Source organism: Delphinus delphis, chromosome 20 (assembly GCF_949987515.2).
Source record: "Delphinus delphis chromosome 20, mDelDel1.2, whole genome shotgun sequence".
Taxonomy (NCBI): Eukaryota; Metazoa; Chordata; class Mammalia; order Artiodactyla; family Delphinidae; genus Delphinus; species Delphinus delphis.
The window spans coordinates 40,171,972-40,182,876 of NC_082702.1; the positions used below are offsets into that span (position 1 = coordinate 40,171,972).

A 10,905-nucleotide genomic window follows, 5' to 3' on the forward strand; every position below is an offset into this window, starting at 1 on the left:
TTTTATAGTTTTAGGTCTTACATTTAGGTCTTTGGTACATTTTGAAGTAATTTTTGTAGATAGTGTTAGGTAAGGGTCCAACTTTATTCTTCCCCATTGAAGAGAAATGCAAATCAAAACTACAATCAGGGCTTCCCTGGTGGCACAGTGGTTGAGAGTCCGCCTGCTGATGCAGGGGACACGGGTTCGTGCCGCGGTCCGGGAAGATCCCACATGCCGCAGAGCGGCTGGGCCCGTGAGCCATGGCCGCTGAGCCTGTGCGTCCGGGGCTTGTGCTCCGCAACGGGAGAGGCCACAACAGTGAGAGGCCCACGTACAGGAAAAAAAAAAAAGCTACAATCAGATATCGCCTTACACCATTGAATGTCCTTTCCCCATTGAATGGTCTGGGCACCCTTGTCAAAAATCATTTGACCACCTATGTGAGGGTTTATTTCTTGGTGTTTTACTCTAGTCCATTGGTCTATATGTTTTTATGCCAATACTATGCTGGTTTTTTTTATACTGTTTTGATTAATGAATCTTTACAGTAAGTTTTGAAATTGGGAAGTGTGAATCCTCCAGTTTTGTTCTTTTAAGATTGTTTTGGCTATTCAGGTCCCTATGCCTTTTTTTTTCTTTACTTTTACATATTTTAATTCATTTTCCATATGCCTTTTAGGATGGGTTTGGTTAACACATCCATTTATTGAGTGTGCGTCTGTCTGCATGTGTGCATGCACGCGCGTGCACACGTTTGCTTGCTTAATCTTTTAAGTTCCAGGCACATTCTGTGTTAATCCATGTTACGATTTCTGCAAGAAGTACTGTTTTCTGTTTTGAACTGTAAGAAGTAGATTGGTAAATTACATTAAATCACTATAGAAGAAGCTATTTTTTACACTTAACATGCAACCCAGTTATGATTCAGAGGCAAGTGAGATTGAATGACTGTCTGTAATGATTATCCAACAGGCAAGCAGCTGACTATGCATTTCTAAATGAGGAGGAACATGTGACTAAAGGAGAATGAGTCAGAACCAAGTATCTTCTAAAGGAATCTGTTAAATAGACTACAGAAATGATTACAACTAAAAGGCAGGGTGCATACTTCCTTTGTGGAATATCTTGTTTTCCTGGGTGCCTGTGGCCATCCCAGTATTATTGCTTATCTGCTGATTCATTGGTGTGATCAACTGTTCATTGTCTCAAAAAAAATGGCTTCTTTCCCTTGGAGAGAAATCACTGTGTAAAACTTTGGTGGAAGTATTGTGTGTAAGCATTCAGTTTCTATGGTGCTCTGTATGTTTCATAAGTGTATGTACATTGGCTTAACTAATTTTTACTATCAACTATGAAAGAGGTGTTATTTAGCCTTGATTTTGTATGTGAGGAATCTGAGGCTTATTAGCAATCTTAAATGATTTGTCTCAAATACACTGTTAGAACCAGGATTTCAATCAGGTTTTATCTGATTCTAAAGTACATTTAGTTTTTACTCTTCCCATGCTGTCTTGGGGTTAAGCATAGTGATAATATTCCTTTCCTTTAAAAAATAATTATGGTTGATTCTCCTAATTTATGGTAGTTATCTTCTCTAAAGTCCCTGCAGACGTGGAATTAATGAACACCGAACAACTTCTTCCACGGAAGATACAGAGTTAGGTTCCTGCAAGCCTCTGGTCACAACATCCTTCTCAGCCAGTTAATACATAATCTTTTTTATGTATGTTTCTGTTTAAAGACACCTTGTTTAATATATATTATTGATTCAACATTAAACAACAAGATGTTGAGCATCTAGGTTATTTGTAACCTTTTGCCATTATTAAAAAACCCTTAAGAGTGAACAGCCTTGTAATCAAATACTCTGTGTACATCTTTGATTAAATGTTAGGATACGTTCATAGGCATGACATTGCTGGGTCAAAGGAAATTTCACACTTTAAAAAACTTTTTTATTTTTATATTGGAGCATAGTTGATTAACAATGTTGTGTTAGTTTCAGGTGTACGGCAAAGTGATTCAGTTTTACATATACGTGTATCTATTCTTTTTCAAATTCTTTTCCCGTTTAGGTTATTACAGAATATTGAGCAGAGTTCCCTGTGCTATATACTAGGTCCTTGCTGGTTATCTGTAGTAGATATAGTAGTGTGTACATGTCAATCCCAAACTCCCAATCTATCCCTCCCCACCACGCTTCTCCCCTGGTAACCATAAGTTTGTTCTCTAAAGCTGTGAGTCTGTGAGTCTGTTTTGCAAATAAGTTCATTTGTATCACTTTTTTTTTAGATTCTGCATATATAAGTGATATCATATGATATTTGTCTTTCTCTGTCTGACTTCACTTAGTATGATAATCTCCAGGTCCATCCATGTTGCTGCAAATGGCATTATTTCATTCTTTTCAATGGCTGAGTAATATTACATTGTATATATTGTACCACGTCTTCTTTATCCATTCATCCATTGATGGACCTTTAGGTTGTTTCCATGTCTTGGCTATTGTAAACAGTGCTACAGTGAACATTGGGGTACATATATCCTTTTGAACCCTATTTTTCTCCGGATATATGTCCAGGAGTGGGATTGCTGGATCATATGGTAGCTCTGTTTTTAGTTTTTTAAGGAACCTCCATACTGTTCTCCATAGTGCCTGTACCAATTTACCGTTTTCTCCACACCCTCTCCAGCATTTATTGTTTGTAGACACTTTTTAATAATGGCCATTCTGACTGGTGTGAGGCGATATCTGATGGTAATTTTGATTTGCATTTCTCTAATAATAAGCAATGTTGAGCATCTTTTCATGTGTCTCTTGGCCATCTGTATGTCTTCTTTGGAGAAATGTCTATTTAGGTCTTCTGCCCATTTTTTTATTGGGTTGTTTGTTGTTTTTGATATCGAGCCACACGAGCTGTTTGTAAGAGGAAAATTCACACTGTTGCCAAAAAATGCCTTCCCAGAATTGTTAGCCAGTTCACGCTCCCTCTGACAATGTGGTAGAACCTGGTATCTCTTCTCATACACATTATTAAGATTTTTAATTTAAAAAAATTTTTAAAAAATATTTATGTATGTACGTTACGCCGGGTCTTAGTTGCGGCACATGGGAGCTTCGTCGCGGCATGCGGACGCTTAGTTGCCACAAGCACGCAGGATCTAGTTTCCTGACCAGGGATCAAACCTGGGCCCCCTGCATTGGGAGCGCAGAGTCTTACCCAGTCAACCACCAGGGAAGTCCCTAATTTTTAAAATTTTAACCTTTAGTTTAGAAATAGTTACCTAGTTTTATTTTATTAATTTAGCCATTTTATTTTTTTTCAAACTTTTTTTTTTTAATGGTAGTCAGTTTTCCCATCTCCACTGGTTAAGTAAAATACCCTTTTACCATTGATTTGAAATGTTACCCTTTTCATTTATTAAGTACTTGTATATGTGGTTTTGTTTTTTAATTTTTTTGTTTATTCCATCAAGTTGTTTCTGGCTGCCACAGCACTACTGCATATGTACTGCTTGCGTTGTCACAGCTGAAAGAGCAGAAAAATACTTTCTTTTATTCTCTTGGATAGTCTGATTCTTTTGTGTGAATTACAGACTTACTTTGTAAATTCCAGAAAACGTTATTTTGAGATTTTACTGGAATTTCGTTAAAATAAGGGTTACTTTGGGATAAATTGGCATTTGTAGTCTTACCATTAGAGAACATAACATCTCACTAGTTTTTCAAGTCTCTTTCTGTGTTTCAAAAATTAGGTATTTTCTTCTTATAGAGCCTACGTGTTTCGTATTAAATTTATTCTTAGTAGATACTTTTAATGCTATTTTTTAAAATATAAATTTATTTATTTTTGGCTGCATTGGATCTTCTTGCTGCATGCAGTTTTTCTCTAGTTGCGGCGAGCAGGGGCTACTCTTTATTACGATGTGCGGGCTTCTCATCGTGGTGGCTTCTCTTGTTGCGGAGCACGGGCTCTAGGTGCGCGGGCTTCAGTAGCTGTGGCACACAGGCCCAGTAGTTGTGGCTTGCGGGCTCTAGAGCGTAGGCTCAGTAGTTGTGGCGCACAGGCTTAGTTGCTCCACGGCATGTGGGATCTTCCTGGACCAGGGCTAGAACCTGTGTCCCCTGCATTAGCAGGCGGATTCTTAACCACTGCGCCACCAGGGAAATCCCAGTGCTATTTTAAAATAAGGTTTGTTTTTTTAATTTTTAATTTTATTTTCTAAATAGTTACTGTTGTAATACAGGAAAGTTGTTGGTTTTTTTTTTTATAACCAGGCACTTTATTGAACTCATTAATTCACTTGGTTTTTCAGTTGAATATTTTAGATTTTTCAGGTAGATAATCTTCAGATATTATATCTTGGTCATGTTTATATGCAACTTTGTTAGAACTGTGGTCTTTAAAAAGAGGTTGCAAAGCTGCTGGATCCAGCTCCTTACAATTTTATTACTGTCAATGGAACATTCCATTAACCTTAGGAGTTAAGTGAGTCCTACTTAAATGTAATGGGTGAATTCAGTTTTAATTCTTACAGTTCTTTTTGTATGCATTCCACTCTTCCTTATTAAAGACTTTAACTGGTGTTGGAATCTTTTTTGGGGTGGTGGGATACAATTTTTAAAAAAATCATCATGTATTCCCCTCTGCCCTTATGATAATACCACGTACAAAATGACAGGTAATATACATCTGTTGAGTAGGTGAATCCTTTCAAATTGAAATTATAGGAAAGCTACAAGAAAAACATTTCTAAATTCCAGGTGTATTTCTGTTCTTCTATTAATCATTATTTAGGTATGTCTTAAGGGCCTAAGGGGTACTGATCATTTCCTCTACTGTTTTCCCTAATATCTAAGTTTATTGGCTAGAGTCACAATTATTTGAGCTCTAATAGTTTACTATAAGGAAATGAAATATTCTTTCCAATTGAAATGGGTTTTTTGAGGGTGAAGTATCTGCTGCTTGCTTTTATCAATAGCTTTGACACTTGGTTTCTGTGTATCTTGATGTTATGGCTCAGTACCAGTGTGCATGGGAGTCTTTGCAAATTTACAATTATTCTGTTTTAATTATCTTGAAATTATCTTCTTCAGAACCACTCAATAAAGGGAACTCTTTCTGCTATCCCTTTGTACCCTCAATTTCTATTCTCAGTCCAGCTACCTAGGAGCTAGAAACACTGAACATCCATTATAGTATTGTAGAAGAAAGGGCAATTGAAAATGACACGGTTTATTCCAAATTTATATCCTCTCAGAATAAGAGACTCCAGACTCAGAGATAGAACTATTTTGTACAGGTTGATAAATAGGAAACTAAGTTCTCTCTTATCCTTCCTCTGGCACATTTCAAAACCCAGGGTAACTAATGTTTAGCTGCTTAAGCGGTTTGGTCCCTTTACTAAATGAAGGGTATTTATCATCTCTCAAGCTTGGTGATACAAAGACCTTGGTGTCTATGAGGGGAAAGGGAAGAATTGCATTTTTACTGTCATAGTTGAATCCTTTTCCCCTTGTACACCCTTTTGAGAATTTGGTGAAAGCATTGGACTTGCTTAGAAAAATGCACATGGACACGAACATACATTTTTACACAGAATTTTGGGAGGTTTCTGGTCTTCTTGAAACTTATCCATAAACCCAAACTCATGTGGGTTTTCTGAACTCCAGACTAAGAACTCCTGCCTTATATAAGAACATTGCTAAAAGTTATGAGTGACCTAAGGTACTGTAACGTAATGCTTTAAAATCTTGCAGCCAACAAAGGGGAAATTTTTACTTGGGGGCCTTTAACTTAACCTTTAGCCACTAGGCTCTTTGCATGTTTTCCTGTTTCTTCGCTGGCAGTTCATAGGCTGCTCTGCTGGATTATTCTCTTCTGAGAGAATACATCTGAAAGTTGAATTTCCTTAGGGTTCTTCATGGGTCCCCCTCTTTTCTCCTTCTACTTACTGCTTGAGTAATCTCTTCCTTTCCCCTGGATTTAAATAAATACCACTGTGTTGTTGATGGCTGCCAGATTCATATCATCAGCCCATATCTCTTCACAGAGTGCTAGAATCCTATATGCAACTGCCTGCTCAAAAATCTCCATATACATATCTTATAGATGTCACCTATGTAACAGATAAAACTTATTGCAAATATTTTTTATAATAGCTCTATTGAGATAAAATTCATAGACCATAAAATTCATCCTTCACTAAATTAACTAAAAATCCAGGGATTTTTAGTATATTCACAGAATTGTGCAGCTGTCACCACTCTGTCATTCCAAAACATTTTCATCACCCTAAAAAGAAATCCTGTACTTACTAACAGTCACTCCTCATTCCCCCCTCCCCTCAGCCCCTGGGAACCACTGATATCCTTTCTGTCTCTATATTTACCTATTCTGGATGTTTCATATAAATGGAATCATATAGTATGTGGCCTTTTTCTGGTTTCTTTCACTTAGCATAATGTTTTCAAGGTTCATCCATGTTGTAGCGTGTATCACTACTTTATTCCTTTTTATGGCTGAATGGTATCCCATTGTATGGATAATGCCACAGTTGGTGCGTACATGTTTTTGCTGAAGCTCTGCTGCTACAGTGATGTGGAATTTAAAGCTACAGATGTGAAAGAAAAGTGATTGTGTAATTTGGATTGAAATAACATCACAAATGCTGAAACTTAGAGATTGAGCTGATTAAAAAATTGTGCAATACTTTTACCTTATTTCCAAAAGAACACAAAATGTAAGGCTGCAGTCACTTTTAACTTTCTGTGAAGTCTTAAACACATCCTCTGATATTTTACTTTTGGAAAGATAAGCAATCTATTTTGTTATTTTTGTGTGTGATTAGCTGAATATTTACCCATTTTAAAGGCTTTATAGAATTCATTTTATATAAAACATTTAATTGTTCTAGGACAGTGGGTTTAAACCCTAGGTCATATTCTAATACATTTTCTTTTCACAGTTTGAAATAAACCATCATTATTTTCAGTGAAAAATGTCTGAATGTTTAAATGACATTATTAAATTACATTACAAAATGCCAAAGTAAGAGAGTTTTTCTTCGTACTTCAAGGTTTGGTATTTATGAATGTACGAAAGTGCCAAGCATTTACTTTGAAGGTCTACACATAAAACTGTGTTTATTTAAATGTGAACAATCTAAATAAATCACAGGATCATCTAAATATTTTAAATTACAGTTCCAGGCACTAGCCTTGATTATGAACTGTAGCCATTTTCTGAACCCATTTAGGAATTTTCCAAAGCAGATCAGTGGTTTTCTTAGTCATGAGAAAACTTTTATAAAGAAGTGATAAATCAGCTGTTTACGAGCTTAGTAATTTCGTAAGGAAAATATTTTTTGACTATGGAAGGTAATATGAATAAGCTAGATTATGGAATCTTTGAATCTAAAAGATGTAAATCATTGATGAAGATTATAGAATCTGATCATAAAGTTGACCTTCCTCTGCTATTAGATGAGGATTGTCTCTTTGTTTAGTGTGAGAATTTAAAATAATGAGGTAGATTGATAACTGAGATGCTTTGCTCCTGATTGTGTAGCACCCCCTCCTCTGTTGGAAAAAGTGGGAATCTTGATTAGTAGATGTGGTAAGTCAAGTTATATTAATAGGCAATTCAGAGGGTTATTTTAGGTTTAGTGAGGTATCGAATATGAGGTCATCACAGTTACTTGTTCAACTTAGGTGCATACCAGTGGAGTTTTAAATTCACAATGTGGAAGGGAATGAGCACTTATCAGAACAGAAGGAAATGTGTGGTTAAACGGTTTCAGCTATAACTGTAGACTGTTTCCCTTGGTCCAAATGGGAGGAGAAATGGAACCTTATGTTTTTGGCTTTTTTCCCAATATCAGTAGAAATTGATTCAGCATGGTTTATTGGGACCCTTAACAGGAAAATCAGTTGTGTTTACTAGTGGAGGGGAATGGCTTAAATATGCACTAACAAGGCATAAGTCCTCTAGGTTTTTGTTTTTTTGTTTTTTTTTATGGTACGCGGGCCTCTCACCGTCGTGGCCTCTCCCGTTGCGGAGCACAGGCTCCGGACGCGCAGGCTCAGCGGCCATGGCTCACGGGCCCAGCCGCTCCGCGGCGTGTGGGATCTTCCCGGACTGGGGCACGAACCCGTGTCCCCTGCATTGGCAGGCAGACTCTCAACCACTGCTCCACCAAGGAAGCCCAGTCCTCTAGGTTTTATTTTACAGGTGTCTCAGTAGTCATTTTTGTTGCATATTTTTAATTACTGACATAATTAATAATTTAATAAGTTATTTTTATTAAACCTCTGTAAAACAAGAATGCCTCATGATTTTTTTTTGTTGAAGAAACTGCTGAATTGAGTAAAGAAAAAGTTGACGCTTCCAGCTTTTTCCTCAAAATGAGAAACTGCCTTACTGACTATATAATTATAGGTAATAAATAATGCTAATTTTAGCTCACAAAAGCACTGAGATTATCCGAAGGAAATATATTTGATGTAAGCAGATGAAGAACCTTATTTATAAAGATGTATTGGATAACTTGGAATTTTGAAAACTCATTGAAGTCCTGCATCCTCTGCATTTAAAAGATCTTGTTAAGGCAGTAAATGATAAAAAAAAAAATCTATGCTGATTTTTATTCAGAAGCCTGTGTTAAATGAGGTAGAGAAGACCTAAAATAACAAGGTTGGGTTTTTTTTTTTCGAAGTACTTATCAGAATAAAATGTTGTTATGATGAGGGAGATTGTAAGAACTAACAAATTTCTCTTTTCTTCTCTTGTATATTTTCTTACTATATCACAGTAAAATACTCACCTCAAGATGATAGCATTAGCACCTGTCCTTTCTTGATGGATCCTTAATTGCTCTTGAGAACAAATATATTTAGAGGCAATATGAAAATTAATTTGGTGATCAAAAATGAAAGTGATTTAAATTTGGAAATCATACCTAAAGTGACTTTTGCTCGAGGGTTATATACTTGAAACAGAAGAATTCTCTTATGTTTAGTATGCATAAATAAATGTTGTATCAGTTAAGGTTCTTTGGCTAAAAGTGGTAGAAATCAACTCTGGCTAACTTAAGTAAAAAAAGAAAAAGAAAGAAAAACAGCATTACTTACCAGGAATCTATGAGGTAGCTTATAAAACGGAAAGGAAATATGAAGAACCTGACCTTGGGTGGCTCCAGGTATCCAAACAGGGAGAAACAGTGCGTGCTCTCTTCAGGGGCTAGTGAATTCCAGTTGATTTACATCTTTATGTCTTCCTACTCAAGATTCAAAAATTAAAGCAAAGTACCTGATTGTCCTAGCTTCAGCTGCAAAAGAAACAATGTCACTTCAAGTATCACCTTACTGCGGTTTTTACAAAATCTGTAAAACTTCCTTTTAAAAATAATCTGGGGCTTCTCTGATGGCGCAGTGGTTGAGAGTCCGCCTGCCGATGCAGGGGACGCGGGTTTGTGCCCCAATCCGGAAAGATCCCACACGCCGCGGAGCGGCTGGGCCCGTGAGCCATGGCCGCTGAGCCTGCGCGTCCGGAGCCTGTGCTCCGCAACGGGAGAGGCCATGACAGAGAGGCCCGCGTACTACAAAAAAAAAATAAAAATAAAAAAATAATAATCTGGAGGGACTTCCCCAGTGATGCAGTGGATAAGAATCCTCCTGCCAGTGTAGAGGACACGGGTTCAAGCCCTGGTCCAGGGAGATCCCACATGCCGCGGAGCAACTAAGCCCGTGCACCACAACTACTGAGCCTGTGCTCTAGAGCCCGCGAGCCACAACTACTGAGCCCGCATGCCACAACTACTAGAGCCCGCGTGCCACAACTACTAAAGCCCACACACCTAGAGCCTGTGCTCAACAACAAGAGAAGCCACCACAACGAGAAGCCCAACTGGACAAAGCCCACGCACAGCAACCAAGACCCAACACAGCCAAAAATGAAAATAAAATTAAATCTTTAAAAAAATAAATAGGGGCTTCCCTGGTGGCGCAGTGGTTGAGAGTCCGCCTGCTGATGCAGGGGACACGGGTTCGTGCCCCGGTCTGGGAAGATCCCACATGCCGCGGAGCGGCTGGGCCCGTGAGCCATGGCCGCTGAGCCTGCGCGTCTGGAGCCTGTGCTCCGCAACGGGAGAGGCCACAACAGTGAGAGGCCCGCGTACCGCAAAAATAAATAAATAAATAAATAATCTGGAAAAATTGTGACTAGAAATAAAATCCTGGTAAACCAGATTAACTTAATTTATAGAATATGGTCAGAGGCTATGCTTTGTATACTTTCCTACAATTCTTAATTTTATAATTTATTTTTTCCCCCCCAAAAAAAAACAGTTTTCATAAGTAAGTTTATCCTTTGTTTTTTATGTGTCTGATGGCTTATCATTGGTTTTCATCCTTCTCTCTGTGTCTTAGGTATATTTGAAGGCTCCCATGATTCTGAATGGAGTCTGTGTTATCTGGAAAGGTTGGATTGATCTTCAGAGACTGGATGGTATGGGCTGCCTGGAGTTTGATGAGGAGCGAGCCCAGGTAGGGTGACTTCAGGCTTTACTGACTGTGGTCCCTTTATTTACCCCTAATCTTGCCTTTGTCTGGAGATCTATTTTACCCAGTCTTTAAGAGTAAGTATACAGTGCTGCCCTGGGAGCCTCAACTGGTCCCGGCCTTGCAGCTTGCGGGGGAGGCTGCCCGGAGGAGGCGGCGACAGTGGTGGCGGTGGTGTGTCCCTGGGCCCCTGGACCGCAGCTTCTTTACTGCCAAGTCTATCCATCTGTTCATCCATCCGTGGGGGTCCACAATGGCCACCTTCAGCCGCCAGGAATTTTTCCAGCAGCTCCTACAGGGCTGTCTCCTGCCTACTGCCCAGCAGGGCCTTGACCAGATCTGGCTGCTCCTTGCCATCTGCC

General features: G+C 38.5%; 1 protein-coding gene across 3 annotated transcripts in view; it reads left to right on the plus strand.

The window, feature by feature from the left end:
- CBFB (core-binding factor subunit beta) overlaps positions 1–10,905 on the plus strand; it is a 59,681-nt gene that overhangs the window by 23,513 nt on the left and 25,263 nt on the right. For all 3 annotated transcript variants that reach the window (XM_059999944.1, XM_059999943.1, XM_059999945.1), the window contains exon 4: positions 10,412–10,528. In XM_059999944.1, the coding sequence (XP_059855927.1) occupies positions 10,412–10,528 (117 nt within the window). The remainder of the gene's footprint in view (positions 1–10,411; positions 10,529–10,905) is intronic.